General features: G+C 52.9%; 1 protein-coding gene and 1 long non-coding RNA gene across 6 annotated transcripts in view; one reads left to right on the top strand and one right to left on the bottom strand.

Annotated features, from left to right (window-relative positions):
• Nucleotides 1-11,285, bottom strand: part of PCDH1 (protocadherin 1) — a 25,698-nt gene extending 14,413 nt beyond the window's left edge. The window contains exons 1-2 of one of the 4 annotated variants that reach the window (XM_031449232.2): nt 11,102-11,285; nt 2,217-3,079 (exon numbers count right to left, since the gene is read on the bottom strand). In XM_031449232.2, the coding sequence (XP_031305092.1) occupies nt 2,217-3,053 (837 nt within the window). In that variant the 5' untranslated portion in view covers nt 3,054-3,079; nt 11,102-11,285. Of the gene's footprint in view, nt 1-2,216; nt 3,080-3,231; nt 3,508-11,101 lie in introns of those variants that run through there. The other 3 variants (XM_031449231.2, XM_031449233.2, XM_031449234.2) reach the window with 3 other exon arrangements.
• LOC105090804 (uncharacterized) overlaps nt 8,837-23,085 on the top strand; it is a 23,498-nt gene continuing 9,249 nt past the window's right edge. Inside the window, exon 1 of one of the 2 annotated variants that reach the window (XR_010380386.1) lies at nt 8,837-8,889. This is a non-coding gene — a long non-coding RNA (uncharacterized LOC105090804). Of the gene's footprint in view, nt 9,034-23,085 lie in introns of both variants that reach the window. The other variant, XR_010380385.1, reaches the window with a different exon arrangement.

The raw sequence follows: 23,085 nt of genomic DNA on the forward strand, positions 1-23,085 counted from the left end.
GCTACAGAGCCTGCTGGCAGCGGGCTGGGCTCTCAGCACTAGACAATGAACTGTCTGTCCCTTTGCAGTGGGCACGCCCTCCCACGCCAACGCCACTCGGCCTGTCTGTACAAACACGGGTGGTGATGGGGCAACAGGAGCCAGGTGGGAATGGCCGTGGGGTAGCACTGGTCAGGGAGAAACAGGAGGGTTGGAGTTATGTCACAGCCAGATAGAATGTGATGGCAGCACGGGTGGGGGAATGAGGGGGAAGGACAGGATAGGCACAACTTGGCAGAGTCTCTGGGGAGCAGAACAAGAGTCCTGGGTTCAAATCTCAGCTCCACCACTTCCCAGCTTTGTAACCTCGGGCCAATTATTTAACCTCCTTAAGCCTCAGTCTACAAATGTATAAAATGGGGATAACAAAACCTATTTCACGAGGTCGTGGTGAGAATTAAATGGGATGATATGTGTAAAAATGCCTAACACTGCCTGGCACATGGCAAGTGTTCCCTAAATAGCATTTATCCCTCTTTTTGTCCGTCCATCCATTCATCCATCCATCTGTCCATCCTCCAACTGTCCATCTCTGAAAATCAGTGCTGACACAGCGTTGGGCTTCACACCCAGCGGGCCCTCAAGCCACTGCTGGTCTCCCCTCCTTCCCATCAGGACTTTTTCAATCGTGGAGAAACACGTGGGCAGGGTTTCCCAGCTACCTGGTCTCTGCTCACTCCTCTAATGGTTTCTCCTTGCCCTACTCCCCTAGTCTGTCACTGACTTTTTCATTATAATTCTCACTGTCTCTGTGTCTTGACATTGGTCACCCACCTCCTTATCTGCCTCTCTGACCATCTTACCTCCCTTTGTGTCTGTCTGTGACTCCTGACTTTCATCTCTGCCTCCCTCCTATCTCGCTCATTTCTCCTTTGGCCTCTTTCCCACTGCGGGTTCTCCCCTATCCTTTTTTTTCTGCTACCTGTAGCCTTATCTCTGCCTCATGCTCCTGCTTCATCTCATTTCCCAGCTCTTACACACATGGGCTCTGAAGCCAAACTGCTGGATATGGCCAAGGTGGGATCTAAACACATCAGCTGGGTGATACCAGGCAGGTTCCCTAATCTCTACGGGCTCAGTTCCCCATCTGTAAAATGGGGATAATGCTTACCTTGTACGGTGGGAATTAAATGATATAATACACATATTGTATTCAGAACAGTGCCTGGCACCTAGGCTATTATTATTTGCCGTCCCCGACTGTCTATCTCCCTTTTCTTTCTCAGTCTCTCTTCTACAGGTTCCAGTCCACTAGCCTCTAAAAAAAACTCCTCCCTATGCCCTTCTTCAGTTCGAGGACATGGGACGAAGGGTTTCCAAGGATGGGTAATGGTGTACAGGGCAGGCCGAGCCCTTCTCAGCTCCCTTACATCAAAGATAGATAGCTGCAGCCCATGGGGAAGGAGAAAGGAGCCGGGGCTGGCAGGAGGCCAGGGCAGAGATGACAGCGGGAGATACGCCCACCTGTCTGCGAGGATGCTTTCTTTGCTCCCTCCTAGGACCTGGCCCCACCGAGCTGCCCAGTGCCTGTGGCAGTTCCCATGGAGAAGGGTGCTGAGAACTTCAGCAGAGGCCACTGACCCCCCACTGGGCCCAGCCCCCCACACCCATGGGTGCCCCGTGCCTAGGGAAGGAGGCAGGTGCACAGACATCTGAGTATGGTTTTCTAGCACTTGGAGGACTCATCTAGCTAAGATGATCTCATCTGACTGTCAGGGACGGGCAAAGTAAGGCTCTGTCCTCCAGCTTCAGGAAACTCTCATCTGGCCAAAAGGCCCGTGGTTGGGAAGATAATCTCTTCTTGGGAGAGATTCTACTCGGACGAAGGGCGATTCATTTGTTCCAACTTAGCTGGCTTGGCCTGGGAGGAGAGTATCATTTGACTTGGGAGGGGGTTTTGCTTTGCAGGTTTCTCCAACTTGAGTCTGCCCTGGGGATGGGGGATTACTGTTCACGTGCTATGCCGCTGTCACCTAAGTAGCGTGACAGAGCAAAGTGAAATCACCTGCTGGGGTGTGGTGGGCTTGTCTCACAGGCTGGGGGCTGGGGAGACGAGATCTCTCCACAGTATTTTGGTCGATTTTTTTTCCTAAGTGAAGGGAACTCTCATGAGGTTGGGGTGGGCTCCCATTTCTAAAGGTGGGTCACCCTGACAGTTAGATGGACGGGCCTCTCACCTGGATGACTGAGTGGCCTATGGGGCTGTTCTCAGACAGCTCGGCCTCGTAGGAGGGGCGCTCGAACTTGGGGGCGTTGTCATTGGTGTCGAGCACGGTGACTCGCAGCAGGGCACTGCTGGCCCGTGGGGGGTTGCCACCATCCTGCACCTTGATGGTGAGGTCATAGGAGTCCCAGCGCTCCCGGTCCAGGTTGCCCATCACTATGAGCTGCGGCTGCTTCCCCTCCTGGTCTTCCGCCACCTGCAGCCCAAATAGTTCCTGGGCCTCGGGCCCGGCCTGCAGCTCATAGGATGCCACGCCATTGGGGCCAGCGTCACGGTCCGAAGCCACTGGGATGGGGAAGAGTGAGCCGATGTTGGTGTTCTCGGGGATGGGCAGTGTGATGACTGGCGAGGCGAAGTTGGGCGTGTTGTCATTGATGTCCTGGACCTCTATCTGGCCCTCTAGCAGCCGGGGGCTGCCATTCTGCACCAGGTCCGTGATAGACACCTCAAACTCCAGGATGCAGGGCTCACCAGGGAGCTGGTTCTGGCATTCCCGGAGCCCCTCACGGTCGATAGAGGTCTCAGTGGTGAAGATGTCGCCCGTCTTGCCATCTACCCGCAGGTACGGGGCGCCTACCTCTAGTTTGTACAGGTGGCCCACGTCTGGAAAACCATAGTCAGCTGCGAGGCTCCCAATAAGAGTGTTGGGTGGCTGTTCCTCTGGCACCTTGTACACCACCCGGGTGGCGTGGCCTGGGGATGGAGCCAGCAGGAGCAGTAGTGCCAGCAGCCTGGTGGGCAGCAGCACCCGTTGCCCCCCAGGGCCTGGGCTGCGCCTCAGGGGCCCCATCTGGGCAGGCTCCAGAGTCAGGAGAGCTGTAAGGTGGGGAGGCAGAACAGAGAGTCAGCTGGGAGGAGAGCCCTGGCCCTAAGGGCTGCCCAGATCCAGCCCCCCACTCTCCTTCCCTCACCTCCACACTACTCTCCCAAGAGAGAGCCGTGCCCCAGCACAGAACCCCGAGTCTCACCTGCGGCTGGGTGTAGCAGCGGTGTCTGCCTGAGCTTGAGAAGCCGGTAGGGGCCCTGAACAGGTCTAGAGCAGTTCCCGCCCATGGAAAGCCCTGACCCTCCTGACACTCCCTCCTTCCCTCCCTGCTCTCTACTCTCTGCTTTGCCCAACACCTCCTTCTCACCAGCATCCAGCCTTAGTCACCCATGCTAATTACCCTGATACTGAGATAGGGAGAGACAGCAAGTGGAACGGTGAGACCTGGAGCACCCCCCTCCCCCAAACACGGTAGGAGAGAGACACAGGTATGCTTATACTCCCCAGACCCCAGACCCCAGATCATTGCTGCCCACACTGAAGGCCACTTTCACTGGCTGGAGGGAGAAGGGATGATGTCTTGTTCCTCTCCCTTCTGAGATGCCAAGTCAGTGCATGCATGTGAAGTATAACATCTCAAATCCCTCTCTTTTGACGATAATCACTGCTAGTGCTCAATGTCCCCACACCCACGAAGGGCCAGCTTGAACTGGGCACCAATCAAGGTTTGAAAATGGTTAGGGTTGAGGAGTAGGTGTTAGCCCTCCCCCAGCTCCTTCCAAACACACTTGCCCCTGAGCACGCACACCTGTGTGCACACACACGGTTCCTGGGGCTCCTTCACCCTCCCTCTCCAGCTTCTGGAGGTCAGGACTAGGGTCAGGGCTGACTAGCCCTGGAATTGGCACTGGGAGCTGCCCTGGCCTGTCCTTAGCAACTGGGAGCCCAGCAGGTCTAACTGGGACAGAGCTGCCAGTGGCAGCACCAGCCCTTCCCTGACCATTCCTGCCACCCCTGCTCAGTCTCAGTGAACATCCTCTCCCCAACCACCCCCAAATCTTTCCAATTAGAGCCCTGTATGCCCCAGCCAGCCACAAGCTGCACTCCCATCACAATAGCCCACTTCTGCCCATCTCCCCCAGCTCTGAGCTATGCATCAGCAGACCCCAGGCAGACCCTCCAGCTACAGTCCCAGTTGACTCCCTCCTTTATTCAAATCCAGTCTTTGGCCCAGCATTTTCAGCAGAGCCTCAGGCTCAATCTCCTTTTCCTAGCTCCCCTCTTGCACCTGGAATACCTGCCCCACACCTGGAAATTCCACCCCAGGCCCTGTCACAGGTCACAGCCACCCCACTGAAGGCAGGCTCTGGTCCCCCATGGAGCCTTTCCAGGCCTCTTCAGCCCACGGTGACCTTTCCTTCCTCCAACTCACAGCCACTTATTGTGTGTCCCAATCCCGCAGCGATGAATCACCTTGTGGCCTGGGATACCACCGCCCATGTTGTTCAATTCCTGTATTGTGTGCCTGTTTCTGTGTTGTCTGCCTCTCCAAGGGACAGGAGAGGGACAGGGCTCCCTACACTCATCCCCCAGCCCCCACCTATGCACCATCACAGAGCTGGGCACACTGTAGGTGCTTGTTCATGCATTCACTGAATGTTTATTAGTCACTTACAATGTGCCAGGCTCTGTCCTGGGCAGTGGGACACAGCAGTGAACAAGACTGAGGTGATCTGCCATTGTGGAGCTGACAGTGGTCCTAACTCAATGACGATTTGTCACTTTTGTTGGGTGGTACCCATTTGACACATGTAAGGCAGCAGGGTAGAAAAGAGCAGGGACTGTGACATCAGACAGTCTGAGGCAAACCCCAGCTGCTCAATTCCTGGCTGCCTGAGCTGGAGCAAGTGATTTAGAGCCTCAGTTTCCTTATCTGTAAAATGGGGATAATACTACCTCTTTCCCAGGGAGCTTGACCTTATATGGGCTAAATGCCTAGCACAGTGAGTCCTCAACAAATGTTCCCTCAACACACTTATCATTGTAGTTAGGGAGCTGTCTGGGAAATAATTTGTGAATTGTCTGTCTGTCCTACGAGACTGTGGGCAGAGAGCGGGAGAACCTCTGCTTTGTTTACTCCTATATCCTCAGGGTCTCGCCCTGGACCCCGCACAAAGTAGGTGCTCAGTAATAGCTCCTGAATGACTATGATTATTTTAGCTTCCAGGCTTAGCCTCTTCTGGAACTTTCTGTGTGGCGGCTACTGGTTTCCTTGCCCAACTTCCCTACTCCACTGAGAACTCCCTGGGGTCCAATTTAATCCTTCTCTGCTTAGGTCCATAGTAGACTCTCAGCAAATGGTCACTGAATGCAGATTCCTTACACACGGCCTCGCCCTGGTCATGGGCACTCCTCACACTAATGGGCTCAATGTGTGTGAGGCTCTTATCAGATTAGAGCGCGTTTGTTCCCAGCTTCAATCTTAATCTCTTTAAAGGAAGGAGGAATTTATCTGATGCTCTGTTTGGATCCACCCTCCAGCTACTTCCCCTCTGTCTGCGTGGACCTGGCACTGGGCTCATCTTACTGTCAAGCCCCAACTCAAACACACCTGTCTCCAAAGAACCTCATTCCCTTCTGGGCACCTTATCCTGCCCTCCTCGCCATAGCACACACACAATATGGGATCACTGTGAGCACCACCTCTGTGCATAATCTCGGCAGGGTGGGGGTTACTTCGGAATCGCCCTAAACCTGACAAAGAGGAGAAGTAAAGCAGTGATGGTTTGCCTCCACTCACTCCCTCCGGATCAAGAATTTGTAACATTTTGCGGTCACATCCCCCCTTTAAGAATTTTATGAAACTCCGCTGCCGATTTTTCCCAGAAAAATGAATGCTTACAAATTTTTGCTACAAATTCAGAGGTCCACGGTCTGGCAGCATCAGGGTGATTTTGATTTGTAGCTGCTCTAAGAGCTACCGATTAAGTACCGACCTCGGGGCTTTCTTCCCCAGCTTGAAGCCTTCAGGCCTCCCAGGCAGCACAAACACAGCAAGAGTGTGACACGTTCTCCCCTCCCCCCACCCACTTCCCCCCCACCCCAACACACATACATCTTCTCTCACTCATCCTGTCACCCTTAGGAGTCAAGAAATGATTGCAGTATGTAACTTCTGAGCTGGAAAGAAAACCGAAGAGGAATATCCAAGGCAATAACCAACCTGGTGGTGGTTGGTTAAGAGGGGATGGTTTCCCTGGAGGAAGGAGGCATTTGGGGGGAAATGAGGTTGGAGGAGGGTTGCCCAAAGTAAGAGCAAGAATTGAAGAGGGTTTAGCTCCTTAAGCACCTGGAGAGTTCTTTAACATGACTATTATCTGGCCCCACCCTTAGGAATTTTGATACTGGAGGAGGGACCTGGAGAAACCCCCAGGCTGAAGGGTGAAGGCAGCAATGGTCTGGGACCTTCTGGGACAAACTCTGAGATATACTAAGTCTTTGGAGTTAAGAAATAAGTACAAATTCCATTATCATCACTTTTACCATCATCATCACTGTCTTCACTATCACCATCGTCCCAGCTCACACTCCCTGAGATTTTACTACATTTACATCCATTATCCCATGGAATCCTGCTAACCCTCTGCAATGGCTACTATTTAGTATTACAGTGCATCCCATAGTACAGATGAGAAAACTGAGGCTCAAAAAGAATAACTGTCTTGGGTCAGAGAAGTAGTAAGTGGAAGGGTTGGGATTTGAGAAGAGTGCCTCTTCACATGTGTTGGGGAAAGGCTGGACGGGGGAGGGAAATCAACAGAAATCCCTGAGGCCAGATTCTGTTTGTTATATACCACCTCCCCTCCAACACACACACACACACACACACACACACACACTCTCTCTCTCTCTCTCTCTCTCTCTCTCTCTCTCTCTCCCTCCCTCTCTCTCTCTCTCTCACTCTCTCCCTCTCTCCCTCTCTCTCACTCCCCGGGCTGCCAAACCTGCCGGGCAAGGAGGGAAAGAGAAAGAGAGGGCTTAGGGTTCAAGGAACGAAGGACCCCATGCCTCCCAGGCTGCTGCTCCACATCCCCACCAACACCCCAGCCCTGAGGCCTGTAAAGATGCAGGGAGAGAGAGCAGCCAGGAGTGGCTGTGAGGCGGCCCTTCCTCCCTCTGCTCCCACCATCACCGAACTTTGTCCTGGTGGTTGGTTGTTGGGAGTCATTAGTCCCAGGCTGCAGCCTTTGAAGTGATTAGTGCCTTATCAGCCCCTCCCCTGGCACTGGCTGCCTTCCTGGCAGGGGTGTCCTGACCTCCACCTAGTGACATGGGCAACCTGGACCCTGAGAAGCCAGAGCCTGAGCAGGGACAGTGACTCATTTTTCTCAGGCCCATGGAGCACAGTGAGGTATGAGGGGTCAGAGTCCAGGCAAGGCCAAGGAAAACGCCATCTGTGTCAGTATCTGGGGAGGAAGGAGGGCAGCGGTGAGGGTTCGCCTGGAATCTTCATTGCCAGCCCACCTCAGGGACCGGGGCCACTTCCTGCTGAATACTGTGGCCAGAGAGGAAACACATAGGGGCAGCCATCACTGTTCCAGTAGCTAAGTCAGCCCTGACACCCTCCACCCCACCATTACCCCTGCACTGTTACACAACCAACAGCCACCGCCACTATGGGCACAGAACACTGAGGGGAAAAGCAAACATCTGGGAGGAGGGTAAGCAAGCTGGGCTGTGTAGGGTGGGGCTGTTCAGAGGCTTCCCACAGTGACTAAGTGTGCAGCCCTCAGCTCCTCTCCCTTCTCTTTCACAACCCTTTATTAGCCTCTGCAGGGTTTCCAGGCACCTGCATTCTTCTGTCAGATTATCGTTGGGGGGGGGGGGAGGGTCAAACCCTTGTTCCACCACTTCCCAGCTGTGTGCCGTTGACCAGGTGACTTCACCTCTCTGAACATATTTTTCATATTGTGAAATGGAAATAATCTTGCCTCTTGAACTTATTTGTAAGGATTAAATGAGATCTGATGCATTAAGGTCTATTACGTTGTATAGGACAGATAGCTTTCCATCACTGAACAGAGCATTTTATTTCCAGTGTCAGGCACACAGTAGGTGCTCATTGGTTCAATAAATAAACAAACCAATCCCCTGCCAGTTGGGAAGACCTATGAAGGTAAAGATGGTGTGTATCTTACTACAGTACTGCATCCTCATCACCCACCACGGGCCCTGGCAGACTGTAGGTGCTCAATACATGGTTGAAAGACTCACTCTGCAGCACCAGCTATCCTCCCTCATGGTAGGGGCAGCCCTCTGCCCGTTATCAGAAGGCTTTCTCCTTCCCCCACTCTCCCATCCCCCCAGTCTTGACTTCCCCCACCCTCCCGGGCCCTCTCCTGGCCCTTCCACCCAACTCTTCACGACAGTTAGCTTACTGTCTCAATCTAGCCCAGCTCTTCTGAGCAAGTAGCCACAGCAGGAGCCCCTCTGCCAGGAAGACGCCACACCAGCAAGATGCCCCTTTCCAGCTGGAATCCCTTTTAGAATTGGGGCTGGATGGGGGGAAAGGGGAGAAACTAGATGCTGCCAGAATTGAAACCAGGCCTGCGCCCCTACCGCCCTGTCCCTGGCCATCTTTGGAGGCCCTTCTCATCCCTTTCTCCTCGATTTCACCCTACGCCCTTATCTAGTTATAATTACAGATTCCAATCCTCCCAGACCCCCAAGTCAAGAAAGCGCGCGCGCGCGCACACACACACACACCCGCCCCGTGGCACACACTCAGACCTCTGGGCTGTCACAAACACCTTCCGGGCGCCCTCTTTCCTGGCAGCTACCGAGGGTTGGCCCAGAGCAGGTAATGGAAGGCTCCCTGCGTCTTCCGGCAGGACGTCCTGGACTCTGCCGGCCGGGGGCAGCCCCCTGCCTACACCGCCGTGGTCAGGGCGCTCCCCCGACACAGCCTGCGCGTGGGGCGTCTCCTCCCAGCGGACGCGGGAGTGTGAGTCGGGGGAGGGGGGACGGGGGCTGTTCCTTAGCCATCCTCCAGCTCGGCCGGCCCAACCCCCACCCCGGCGACGCCGGGCCTCCCCGAGCTCGGGGCGAGGCGGGAGCGCGGCGCGGGGAGAAAGCGCGTCGCCAGCGGGCCCCTTGCGCCTCCAGCCCCGGGGGCCGCGGCGGGGAATCCCTCCTCCTCCGCATCTCGGGCCTCAGCCTAGGGTCCCCCGCAAGCCGGCGCCGGCAGGAGCCGCGCAGCGGGCGCCGGGAGGGGGCGGGGAGGGAGCCGGCGCCGGAATCACAAAGCGGCGAGCCTGGCCGTGGGGAGAAATTCTCATAAAACGGACCCTCTCGCCGAGGGCGGATAAGAGGTCGTTGCCCCACGCTAAATCCTCAAAGCCCTCCAAGCCGCCCCGAAAATTCCCTGCTAGAAGGAATCGTCGCCGACCACTGCTGGGAAACTGAGGCCAAAAGTCTGGGCTCCCGAGGGTAGCTAGGCGGAAGGGGTGCGGGTCCTTCTGGCCGGCTAATTTTGCTTCTGTGCGTGCAGTGATCTCCCTCCTGATCTCAGGGTCTTGTGGGCGCACACGACTCTGGCCTGCAGCTGGGACCCGCGGAGGGGACGCCCAGGTGTGAGAGGGACACAGGTGCGTAGGACCCAGATGTGCTGGGGACCCAGGTGGCTCGGAGAATGCAGCTAAAAGGTCCGAAGAAGGTCGCGAACACTGCCCAAGCCTTTACCCTCTGCAAAGGGACCTAGAGCCCTAGAGCTCCGGGGAGGCGGGATGGCGCGGCCTGCCAGGTCCAGCTCGTTCCGGGAATACCCGGCCGGCCGGCCCGGCCCCGGAGTGGGGGTGGGGGAGGCGCTGGCAGGGAAGCAGATCCGGCCAGCCGGCCAGCCCCAAGGGTTACCGCTGGGCCGATATTTACACTAACAGTGTCGCGATAAGGGGAAAGGGGCGCTAGGGACTCTCTGGGCGGCCCGGCGCCTTCCCCTGATGGTATCTTGCCTCCGAGGGAGAGGCACAGAGCGTCTGTTTGTGTGTATACGCTGCAAGGTGTAATGTGACACTGTTGGTGTAAGGTGTGTGTGACAGCCAGTGTTAAGATGTGTGAAGCAGTAGATTCTGTGTTTGTGACCGTGAGGCGCTGCTGTGGGTGCCACTTGCTGTGTTAGGGTGTGTGCCGTCAAGGCGTGTGCTGAGACATAGGGTTCTGTGGTTATAGATGCAGTCAAGAAGTATAAGCGAGGCGTATGTTGTGTACCTATGTTCTGGCCAAGGAGTGTAACATAATTTATGTTAGGGTGTGTTCCTTAAAGGAATATGTGTGTGCGAGGCTGGATTTTGAGTGTTCACATGGCGAACCGTGGCCGTGACACTCGTACATGAGGGCACGAGTTTGTGTTTGTGTGTACATGTCGCGGAATGTCACACCCAGTTGTGTTCTGCTGCTCTGAATGGCCACGGGTTGTATGTCCGTGCTGCTGAGCGTTCAAATGTTGAAGCGGATTCTGAGCTAGTGACGGTGCCCCAGTGGGCGCTGGTGTGCGGGAGGTATGCCTGTGTGCACATATGTATGTATGCGTGTACATATGTCCGTGGTCTGGCCCTCCAGGTACCCGCGGGGAGCTGGAAGCACCTGAGTGATCCGAGCTGATCGCCCAACAAGTGTGTGTGTGGATGAGGGTCCTTGCTTGCTTCGTCCTCAGGGAACACCCCCCCCAACTGAAGGCTGTGCGCTTCCTCCAAACCATCTCCGTCCCTCGCGCTTCTGGAGCCCCCTTATACCGCGCGGCTCCAAGCGCGCCGGGGTGCGGGACGCCTAAACTGGGGTCCGATCCAGCACCCCTTTCCTCGTTCGAGCTTCTCGCCGCGGACCTTGGAGGCCAGAGTGCCCCAGCCGCAACCCCCATTCCGAGCCCCCAACGGTTCCCACCTCAGCCCCGGCGCGCTGAGTACCGACTGGGCCCCCGTGGCCTCGGTCGGCTGAGCGCCCCTCCCTTGGCTCCCTCCGGCCATGGCCGCTCCCCGCCGGGAGTCACCGCCGCCTCCACCGCCACCGATCCTTACCCGCCTCGGGGCAGCGCCGGCCGCGGGCCCTGCTCTCCAAGAGCCGCCACTGGCCCCGGCCCGGGCTGCGGCTCTGCACGGCTCGGGCTGGCGCTGCGGTTCAGGGTCCGGCTCCGGCTGGCTCTGGGCGCAGCAGCCCCGGCGGCTTCGTGTCCTCGCCGCGCTCCCGCTCCCGGAGTGTGTGAGGCTGAGGCGGCGGCGGCGGCGGCGGCGGCGGCGGAGCCAGCAGCGAGCGGAGCGCACAGCCGGGCCCGCCCCCTCCCTCCCCCTCCCTCCTGGCCCGCCCGCCCGCCTCCCGCCCGCCTCCCTGCACCCCCACCCCCCAACCACTGCCGCCGCGGCCGGGAGGTGGAGCTCCGGACAGCTCTGGTCTTGCTGAGAGGGACCCCGAACACCGCTCCCCAAGGCCAGAACCCCCTTTGCTATCTCCCCACTATTGAGGACCCTGACGCAGGCCTTCACCTTCCCTGGCACTTCACCTTACACTTATCCCTTCCGAGCCCCCATCTGGGACCCCTCTCGAATTCCTTTCCTGACCTCACTCAAACACCTGTCCCCTACCTTGCCTCCTGGGAAGTCCAGGCAGGGGAAGTGTCTCCCCCAGTGCCTTCTTCTCTGGGCATCTGCTCCTTCAGATCTACCTTTTCCCTACTCAGACCCCCAGATCACCCCGAGTGGCCCTCCCTTCCCACTGCGCTCCGCTCAGGGGAAGTCCACCCCTCCCCCTCTGGCCGAAGCCGCAGAGTGGTCAGCCTCGGTGGCCGCAGCAAGCCATGGGGGTGGGGCTATGGAGGGGACCGTGGGAGGGGGAGGGTAATGGAATCCAGAGGCACCTTTAGAATAAGCAATGGGGAAGATATCAAATGTGAGGATGAGGTGACGCGCCTGAGCTTGGGCTATTAGAGGGTCCCCCAGTCACCTGCCCTCTGGGAGGCATGAATCTGTGGCCCCAACACATTTACCAGTGACATACACACATTCACACAGAGTCACACGAGTCCCTACCCTGCGAAACCGCGCAGTGTCACGGCCTGTGTCACACGCCCTCGCACTGCCACACGCTCCTTGTCACACTCACACCGAGTCACACACGGTGTCACACGCAGTGTCTCACACACTTAATACTCAGTTTCTCTCGCTCAGCTCTGGCTTTCTGGCGCCATCTAGAGGTGTCTGAGCAGCCTGGAACTCCTTTTCCTTCTTCAGGATTTGGTACCCCAGACTCTCAAATACCCCAGTCCAATAAGACCTCCAGCCTTTGGCTACTTCCGGGCAAACGCAGAGTGTTCTAGGCCAGAAGACTGAGAAAGGTTGTCCCCGGCAAGGCCTGGCACTGAGTGTGGAAAGGCCTATTATGAGATGACTGGTTGCTGGGCCTCTATTTACCACAGCCTTTGACTCCTCCCCCTTCTCCATCCTTATTTTCCCATCACTTCCACTTGTCTATCCATTGTCTCTTTCCTCTGCTTCCTCCCTTTCTGACGCCTCCCTTTCTGTGAACACTCTTCAGAGTAAAGGCGAGATCTCTGGCGGGCTAAGGGCTTCTAAGATCTCTCCAAGAGCATCCCTTCTCAACTGGACTCTTTCTGGCCTGGGCGGCCCTGCTCTAGTCCCCAGGCCCAGCCCTCAGCCCCAGAAGGCCAGATTAAGGGCTCTGGATGGGAGATGGGGTGAGCCAGTGAAAGCAGGATCTGTCTTATGAGTGGCTTCTCTTTGTCCCTTGCAAAACTCATATGCTTCCCATCACTGAGCACAGCTCCAGCGGAGGAATCAGTGGCCCAGAGAGGAGAAATCTTCCACAGAGGAGCTGCCCCAGCATCCCTGCCCCCAGCCTGTGCCTGCTGCCCACTGCAGCAAACCCTCCCCAGTCTGCTTGCTGGGAGCCACTCAAAGGCTCCTCTGTTCTCCTCCCTTGCTCAGTGCTGAGCAATATAGGCAGCCGCAGAGCTGGGCAGGAAATGCTAATCTCCCAGATGTTCTCCTCTGTCCTCCCTGCTCCACCACCATCAAACCCAAATCCTGCACCTAGTAATAGGAGCAGAACTGGGCCAGGGCAACACCGGGGTGTGTCTACTCTTTTCCCTGTTCCCCATCCCCTCCTACCCTAGCTGCCAGGCTGGGCTCTGTGGGACACCTGACTCTGGGACAATGTAGATATGAGGATGGGACTATCATCCCTAAGAAGAAGGGCAGGCAAAGGACAGAGACTGGGAGGTAGCATTTGAGAGGACAGAAGCCAGGCTCCTGGCCCCATACCAGACTAGGAGGAGGACCTGGCTGGCAAGTAGAGAATTGAGGGACTTCTAAACTGATGGTACCTGAGATTCCAGCTGAGACTGCGGCCAGGGATTGGCCCCTGGGGGATGCTTTTTTGGGAGTAGTTGGGATGCTTGTGGCTTAAGTCTCTTGCTGTGATATTTATATACCTGGGATGGGCTGTGCCTAAGAGAGTTAGGATGCTGTAGAGCCTGGCACTGTAACAGAAAAATTGTTGCCTCTGATTGCAGCTGGGACACTGTTATGATGCTATGATGCTGGTGTGCCTAGGCTATAGCCAGAACAGATTATTGAAGAGGCTGTTGCCAAGCCGTGTGTGTGTGTGTGTTCATGTTGAGAGGAGGGCTGTAACTGAAATGCTGTTAGACTTGAAGCTATAGGTGTAGCCTGGCATACCTGAGACTGGCTATATAGCTGAGAAACTGTTCTCTGTTACTATGACGTAAGTAGAACTGTAGCTGGATCTATTGCTTAGGTCCTAGGAGATGAGAGGCTGTTGCTAGGAGCCTGTACCTGGGAGGAAGGCTGTTACCTGGGATAAGAGCAGAGCTACTGTTGTGTATAGGACTGTAGCTCGGATGCTATTGGTCCTGAAACTATAGCTGTGATGACAGCATTCTGGGGATTGGCTATAGCTAAGGTGCTGTTGCCCAGGCTTGTGGCTGGGCTGTTATCATGTGCAGGACTCTAGCTGGGATGCTGTTATGCCTGCAGCCATAGCTCTGAAGCTCAAGTGTAGCTGGGAGGCCATTTCCTGGTGATATAGCTGGACCACTGTTGTGTGGGGGCCCGTAGCCCAGACTCCGTTGTCTAGGCGATGAGAAGCTATTCCCTGGGAAGCAGTTCTAGGAGGCATGCTACCTGAGATGGGAGCTGATCTGCTGTAGGAGCTGATCTACTGTTGTACTTGGGACGGTTCCCGAGTGGCTGCTGCTGCGTCTGGCTGGCTGGGTGGGGGAAGGCAAGTGAGTTCTGCCTTGAGGTCTGGGAGATGCCAGGAACCTGAGGCTGGGCGGGGGTTGCTGCTCTGGGGAGGCTTCAGCAGCTGCTTTGCTGTGGAGCTGGGAAGCCTGTTTTCATTACTGTTTTAACTCTTTTTTTAACCTTGTTTTTCTCTCGGCTGCACTTTCGCTCACTCATTAATTTTGGTATTTTTCTCACGGTGCCTCAGCCCCTGTCACGGCTGCCATGGCAACAGGAGGCAGTGTGCACAGCGCCAAAATATCTGATCAAAAAATAACCAAAATAAGCAAACACCAAAACGGCTGTACTGGGGGCTCTGGCCAAAGGAGAGTGATGGCTCAGGTCCAGGAATGTCTAGGCTCCCAAGGGACCCTTTTTACTCCCCTATCTTCCCCAGGGAAGCTTTGCTGAACCTTCTAATAACCTGAGAGGCCCCTTCCCAAGGGAACCCCCACCCAATACATTCTCCTAGGACTCTGAGGTTTCCAATGGTCACTGCTCAAGAAGCAACTTTGTTTGAGGTGGGACCATTGGGATGTTGTGAAGGCTGGGCTCACTCCCAGGACCTGACAGTCCAGCCTCTCAGAAGCTCCCTACCTGACCTCACCATGAACATCTGCACCACCCCACCTACCCCTCTCCTGACCCCTCTTTCCATAGTCTTCTTTTACTTTCCCTCCTCCCAACCCCTACTTGGCCACCTCCAATCTCTTCTTTTCATACCCCAACATACTGACAGAGTGGATAGAGGGGAGGAAGCTGAAGCCTTCAGACCCACCCCACTACCGGAGGTGGGTGCTAGGAGAGATGCTACAGAAGCACCTGACACTGCTAGGCCTCTGGCCACCTCTAGCTCCAGCTGCCTATGGGAAATTCCTGCACAGCCCTGAACACCTACACCCACCCCAATTTCCCCTCCAGTAGCCTTCTAGTGCCTCCTTCTCTCAAATGGGCATGTCCCCAGGAGGGGTAAAACTATAGAGCCTCGGGGGGAGGGTATAACTCAAGGGCTAGAGCACATGCTTAGCATGCATGAGGTCCTGGGTTCAATCCCCATTACCTCCTCTAAAAATAAATAAGCCTAATTACCTACCCACCCTGCTCCCCCCCCCCCCCCAAAAATCACAACAATAGAGCCTTATGTGAAAAGGTACTGCCTGTCTCCCTTCCTTCTTCACCCACTGATTTCCCTTCTGTGGGGGCTTGTCTAGATTTCTGAAGCGCTAAGAACTGGAGGAACAAGAAGGAGCTCTTCAACTCTGCCTCGAATACATCATGAAAATATATCCCTGGCTCCTCTTCTTGATGCCTCCCCAACAGTGAAAATCTCACTCCCAACAGTCCCTAGAAGTAGCTAGAACTCACCTTTGGCTCCTTACTTTCAATTCCTCCACCCTTCTCCTCCCCAAGAGCAGTAGTGGCCTTGGCCTCCTGGCAGAGCCTTCCTGGACCTGTTTCCATAGAAACCGGGTAGTCTGTGCAGTGCAAGAAGGGGAGGGGAGACAGGAGGAGTAGGGAGGAGGGACCAGACCTCAGAGGTAGCCCCAGAAGAAGGGACCTGGGCGCTGAGAGAAGAAGGAAGCTGCCCCATCCAAAGGGAGTATGGGACCTTGATTTGGAGAGGGGAGAGAGGACGTAACAAAAGCTTGATAGGTTCTGCCCCGACACAGCTTACTCTGCTAACTCCTGAGGAGAGGGCACAAGACTGTCCCCTCCCCTGGCACGGAGAAAAGGGTTCCTCCCTCCCCACCCAGGCCCCTAAAATCCTTCTTTACTGCTTAATCTTGGATGAATCTCTTTCCCAGGAGCCACCGGTCTTAGTCTAAGACAAGGACCATGGAATACCTCCCCTCCCCCAAGAGCTAGGCACTCGCCCCAGACCAGTGGCTCCGTGCTCTGGAGGCTGGGCAGCCCCGGGACCCGGTGGCCGCTGCTGACCCCGTGGCGTGCGGCTCTCAAAGGCCCCATTCATCTCTGGGGGCTGAAGGCACCATTGTCCCTGGCGGAGGGTGGTGGGGGCACTGGGGGGTCTCGACTCAGAAGGAAGGAATGCGTCTGGAGAAGTTGCCCCCAGGGCTCCAGTCTCCAGGTCCCCACCAGATCTCCATCTGGACCCCTTCACGACCCTGAGCCCTTTCCCCCGCTAGCTCCCGGCAGCCTTCGCGCTTCTCCTGAGGGTGGGGACTGTCGCGGTGCAGGGGAAGCCTCGCCTCACCCATCCCGCTCACTACGGAGAAACTTTTCTGGGGCTGGGAGCTGTCCAGCACCTCGGGTCCTGACGGACCAGTGATTCACCTAGGTGCCATCAGACAAGAGGGTGCTGAGGGCCAGCCTAAGCTGGCGAGGGGCTCGGGAGCTCTCCTCCACCCAGGAGGAAACATTGCAAACCATACCTGGCTGTGTGGGCATGGTGCAGCTCTGGACATGAGGATCCATGGATGCTGAGAACTGACCCAAGGAGCAACTTGACCCCTGCCCTATCTGAGCAGAATTGAAGGGTCAGGTGCCACCAGGCCACTCCCCGGGAATTCTGTCTCTGACCAGAGTCAAGGAAAAAACTGGGAGAGGTCAAGCCCTGCCTCTCCCTGCCCCCACCTCTTCCCTTCCTGTACCTCTGTTTCTGTTTTCCTCACTCTCTTCTCCCTCCTCCTTTCTTTCTCTCCCTGCTGGGTTGGGGGCTGCTGAATTATTATTTCCCAGCTCTGCTAATGTGCTCCCTGCTGTGGGGAGGGATCATAATTCTGGGAGATGATTAAGTTTCAAATTGTTTTTCTGCATGTTGTTGAAGATGAGGCTTTAATATGGTCCCTCCCCAGATAGGGAGCCTAGCCTGGCCCCAGCTGCTTGCCCCATCCCTCCTCTGCTAGCCCTCTCCTATTTGATAGGCCAGGCCTGGGAACATGTCCCTGAGGGTCCCCCCTAAACTTATGGGAAGGGGGCATGGACTTACCCTCGACACAAAGAAAAATACATACAGTGTGGTGGTGAGAAACACTGGTTTTGAAATTAGATAATTCAATTCAAATCCTAACTCTGCCACTTAACTATCTGTGTGATCTTGGATGAGTTACATAAACTGAGCTTTAGTTTCTTCATCTATTCAATGGGGATAATTTAGCAATTGTCTCATAGAGAGCTTGTGTGGATTTAAAATGATAATGCATATAAAGTGTTTAGCAGAGTACCTAGCTCATGGTAAAATTTGGTAAATGTTAGTGGTCATTAGGACATACAAACCCCATCCTGTGTGATCCTGCCTCCCTGTCCTTCCTAAATTTGTTCTTTAGTTCAGTGAATGTATCTCTAATGCCTACTATTTTCCAGGCACTGTGCAATAGAATTTAAGTTATTCAGGAGTGAGGAGGTTGGTTTTCTTGCTTATCTACCTTCAAACATCCCTTTATTCGCCTCCTTTCAATTTAAATTCACTCCCATTATACCTTCCCACATACTTTCAGCTCTTCCTTCATTATTCCTACTTCATTTTTACTTCTTTCTCTGCAGTCTTATCACTTCACCTTGATTCTTATCCTCCTAACAGACACACATCTTTTACCTTCTATATCATTCTTCATCCCATTTGGGGCCATTATAGTGAATAAAGGGGTTGAGTTCTCCAACCAGGAGAGAAAATCCTGAGTCATACCATGGGTGTGTGTGTGTATATATGTGTCTATGGGTCACACACATTAATCTGTATTTAATGGTGGATCTGTAGCAGACTTCTGACTGCCACATTTGAACTGTATACTTATTTGACTGTATATCCCCTGTGCATTAGCTTTGCAATCCTTGAAATATGTCTCTTTCTTTGCCTACTTACCTACCTGCTCTGCCCCTGCCTCTATGTCTGTTTTACTCCAAATGAGAAAGCCTACTGATTGTCAGTAAGAGAAGCTGATTTATGATAATATATATTTGTCTCTGCTTAACTGGCTTCCTACCTTTTACTATACTGACTCCCCACCTCCCCTCGTTTCTCCAAGAAGTCATTTCACAGCTGTTTGAGGTCTTAGTTCAGTGAGGAAACAGAAACTACTCTAGGTATTTTAAACTGAAGGGCATTTAACACAGGGAATTGAGAGCTTACAAAAATATTAAAAAGACTTGTGGAATGGACTCCTAAAACAGCTAATACCTGGAGAGGTATGTATGCCGTGATCAGAAAGATGCGACCTGAAGCCACCATTGGAACTACTGAATTAAAGAACACACTGCCAAAGCTTTGCCATCTAGGAATTAGGAAAAAGAGACCAGGAAGCTGGAATGACTGTTACAGGAGAACTCCATGTCTCCAGGATACTGCTTGCCAGCAGAAAGCCAAAAAGAGCAGAAAGAAGTCCTCTTTCACTTTTCTGCCTTCCAGTCACACAAGTGCACTTAATTGTAAGGGAGTCGGGGAAATGTATTCTAGCTTTCTAGGCTCTGTAACACAGGAGAAGAAAGTCGGATTAGAGGACGCATGCCAACTGACCATATTCAACACTAATTTGGACCCTGCCCTTTAGGAGTTCACAGACCAGAGGAGCAGAATACCAGGATCAATGAGGGTTGAAAGGATGAGCCAGAAAGTGTCTGCGACAGCCCAAATTTCAGCCACGTGAGGTCTGGGACATTAGCGGTCTTAAACTGACTCCAGACCTAATTTGTAGCTATGGAGCTCAGGCCCTGCTAATCACTGGAGGAATAAAGCTGAAGTCCATGTACTAGGGAGAGGTGGGGAAAGAAGAGACCATGACCCAATGTCCACTATAGTTCTCACTTCCTGGAATGGGCTGTACACAATAATCCAGGGCCCTGGGTCTGGCCCCAAAAGAACAGGGTCCATGCCCAGTGGCAGATCCTCCCCCTCACTAACTGGTTTTAGTTTATGTGGCCCTCTGTGGCTCACCTGTCAGCTGCCTCAGACCATCATTCTAAAATGAGCTCTCGGGATCACCACTGGGAGAAGAGAGGTCCAGAGGGGAGGCTAAAATGGGCCTCTCTTCTCAAGCAGGAGGGCCTGAGCCCAGGAGTGTTTTGCTGAGGAACATCCAGAAACTGACACCTTCCAGCGGTCTGTTTTGGCTTCCTCCTGCAATTCCAGATGTTTTGGCATCTCTTCTCTTCTCTGATTCTAGGAATCAGGAGCCAGGTCTAGGTGCTTCTAGGACAAGGAAATCATGGCAGTTTCTGAGATCCCCAATAAATCCCGTGTTCATAAATGGAATCAGTTTATATCTGCGGAGTGAATATGAAAGTCTAGGGATAAAAGGTGGGCTGGCATCTCCTCATGGGCTTAAAATAGAAGGTAGTATATCCCAGTGGGTCAAAGCTTGGCCTCCAGAATCCTGTCCTGATTCAACTGCTGCCTAGTTAGGTGCTAGTGTGACCTTGGTCCAATGACTTAATTTATCTGATCTTGTTCCCCATCTGTAAAATGGGAATAATATCTACTTACCTCATAAGACAGTTGGAGAATTAATTGAAATAATTATGTATAACCACATATAAAGTGCTTGGTTCCATTCTTGGAATATAGTGAGCTTTCAGTAAATGTTCACTGTTAGTTTGTTATTACTATCAATACCGTATGTTCTCAGCAACAAACATTTTCCATCTTAATTACAGGGAAACATCTAGAAGAGGGGGTTCCTCACACAAGACTTGCACTATGAGCAAGGAGTATGAGCTCTTAGTCACATTTTGGAAAAGTGGGGAGCCAGGCCAGGCCAGGATGCCCCTCAAGCCTGTTTCTTCCAGCTGAGAGGTCTCTGTCCCTTTGAATCATAGTGTTGTCCCTGTGTGGTTCTATTAGGCATCTTAACATACCCCAGGGAAGGAGACATGATGTCCCTCTGGCAGGTGAGGAAAGGTGAGATTAGGGATTTTCAGAGGTCCAAGATCAAAAAAGTTTGGAACCATCTGCTCTGACATTTTGTGCCCCCTTTTCTCCTTCTTTGCTCTCCTTTCCTCAAACTCTCCAACTTCATTTAAATTTTATTGACCATCTACTATGTACCAGGCACTATGTTAGCACTGGGGCTACAGTGAGGAACAGAGGGAAGGGCAGCCCTTAACCAAGTGGAGCTCTCAGTCTACTGCAGCCACAAACTATACAAATATAATGACACCAAGAGTCATTTAGTTACAGTTCTAATAGATGCATCTAAGGAAAATGACAGAGAGTAATAAGAGTGGATAATGGCAGAACTTAACCTCCCTTGTTAGTCTAGGGGAAGAGGCTATGGGCAGGAAAGGCCAGATTAGACCTGAAGAATGAGGAAGAGTCAGCCAGCCAAGGACGGGAAGTGCCCTGGGTAGAGTGAGTTCCTGGCAAAGTGTTAGATGATAACTTTATGGTGTGTTGCCTTGACCAGAGGTATTTGATTCTTAACTGGGGACTCCCAAAGGGGTAAATATCTAATGGTGGGATTTTTGAGAGGCATGTGACCAGTTGTGACCCATTGATAGGGTCAGGAGGCCTTCTCACTAGCATTCAAACCAAACCATGTGATCAGGAGGACTATCTCTGGGTATGTGGTGTGTGTGGGTGTGTAGGAATGTAAATGTGTGTTTGTGACTGTGAACACCAGCACAAGTATGTATAGATAAATGCAGAGCTATAACTAATAATTTTGACACTGGGGCCAAGCAGCAGAAACATATCTTTAAATCCAGTGTATGCCAGTTCATGGGGGAACTACAGGAGAACAGAGAAGGAAAACTGCTCCCCCACATGCACATAGGAGCCCACAGCAGTTGGATTCCCCTATCCTTCACCTTGGACATCCCAGATCATCCCTCTCTGCCAAATGTCAGGGGCGAACTAGGCGGCCATGCTAGTGACGCATTGGTGTTGAAGGTGGGGGAGGAGGAGAGGCTTTAAAATTTGCACAGTCTTTTAGAAAATCCTTATTTAAAACATCGGCATCCTCCATTATTTTGTTCGGGAGCCCTCGGTGAGTGAGTATACCTTTACAGAAGCTTTGAATATATGTATGCATCTATGTGCGTAGGAATGTTGACTGTAAGTGCTTATGTGTATGTGAATAGGTGTTTGGGGACACAAAAGTGTCAAATGTGATAGCTAAGAGCCCCTATGAGTTTGGGGCCAGTGGACATGTTTGTGTGTGCCTCCCCTCCCACTATGCCTGTCTTCGCTATCTTGTGAGATGCAGAGACTGGGATTATCTGCTGGTCAGGGCTGAGTCCCTGCATATTAACAACAGACTGAAAATGTACTGACCACAACAAGGCAAACAGAACTAATAGGCTCACATTTACCTCCATTCCATAAAGCAAGTGGAACCTGGGCCCACTGCAGTGAATGAGCTTCAATAATTCAGCCCAGCTGCGGGTGTGGTATTGACATAAAGCTAATTTAACACTGGGAGAGCCAGGGGAGGTGAGGAGCAAATATGCCTTCACTTGCAGCGTGGTCCCTCTGCCACTCTCTGCTGCCATGCTGGAAAGCAGAATCCCACAGTGGGAAAAGGGCCGGAGAGGTCACTTGCCCTCTTCCCTCCGTGCAGACAGTTGACTTTCTGAGGCTGTTAAGACGATGTTCAATTTTCCTCTTGATGATATTCTTGAATAGAGACTCCCCACCCCCATCTTAGGACTTGAACTTCCCAACAGTGAAGGAGATGTTTCTTAGGTCAGACCAAGGTCTCTTCTGTATCTCTTTGAAAAATCAAAACTGCTGGCACTAAAGGGTGTGATGGTTGGAGGAGTGAGGTTGAGGCTTTTGCTGGAGAGAAATGGAACCTGTGGTTAGTATCTTACATGACATCCGACAACCCGTTTGATTTTCTTCTTTCTCAAAAATAAGAATCACTCATTCAACATGCCAACAATGTTTACTGAGTTCCTATTTTCCTTTATTTATTCAATAAATGCTTAGTAAGCACCTACTGGTACTAGGTGAACCAAACAGTCTGGATCCTTGCCTTCACGGGTTGATAGTATAGCAGGAGAGAGAAGCATTAAACAGATAAGCACATGAGTAAGTATCTAAGCGCACCTTGTTGCTAATGCTACTTATTTCTATTCATTCATTCATTCAACCATTAGTTCAACGACAGAATAACAGTGAGGAACAGCTGTGGAATGGAAAGGCCACTCTGAGCCCTGAAGGATGAGTAGCCTGGGGAAGAGAGTGGGAAGAGTAAACCAGGGGGAGGGAAAGGCACATGTTCAATGCCTTCTTGCTGCAAGCCGATGATTAAGCTTTACTGGGGCCTAGTGGGAGAGAAGGAATTGGAAAAGAAAGATCTGAGTTCAGATTCTGCTTTTGCCACTTTACAGCTGGGTGGCCTTGGGCAAGCTGCTTCTTCCCTTCAAGTCTCAGTTGTCTCATCTATAAAATGGAGATGATAACATTTCCCTCTTTATAGGATTGTTGTGAAAAATTAAGTAAAATAATGTTCTAAAGTGCTTACCAGTGCTTGGCATATGGTAAGAGTCAATAAATTACTATTATTGCTGTTATGATTATCCTCAAATGCTCCAAGTTCTTTATTACCCGCAGGCTTTGGCATAATTTGTTCCCTCTGCCTGGATCACACCCCATTCCCTTTACTCACTTATATTCATCTGTCAAGTAACAGCTGAGATGTATTTCCCTGAAAGGACATTCCTGACCCCTAGATCTATGGCTCTTAAACTTTACTGCATGTAAGAGTCACAGTGTATGTCAGTGTGTTCTTATTGCAAAGCAGGTTCCCAGTTTTGACAAAGTACCATGGTAATGTAAGATGAAA

This window comes from Camelus dromedarius, chromosome 3, assembly GCF_036321535.1.
Source record: "Camelus dromedarius isolate mCamDro1 chromosome 3, mCamDro1.pat, whole genome shotgun sequence".
Classification (NCBI taxonomy): domain Eukaryota; kingdom Metazoa; phylum Chordata; class Mammalia; order Artiodactyla; family Camelidae; genus Camelus; species Camelus dromedarius.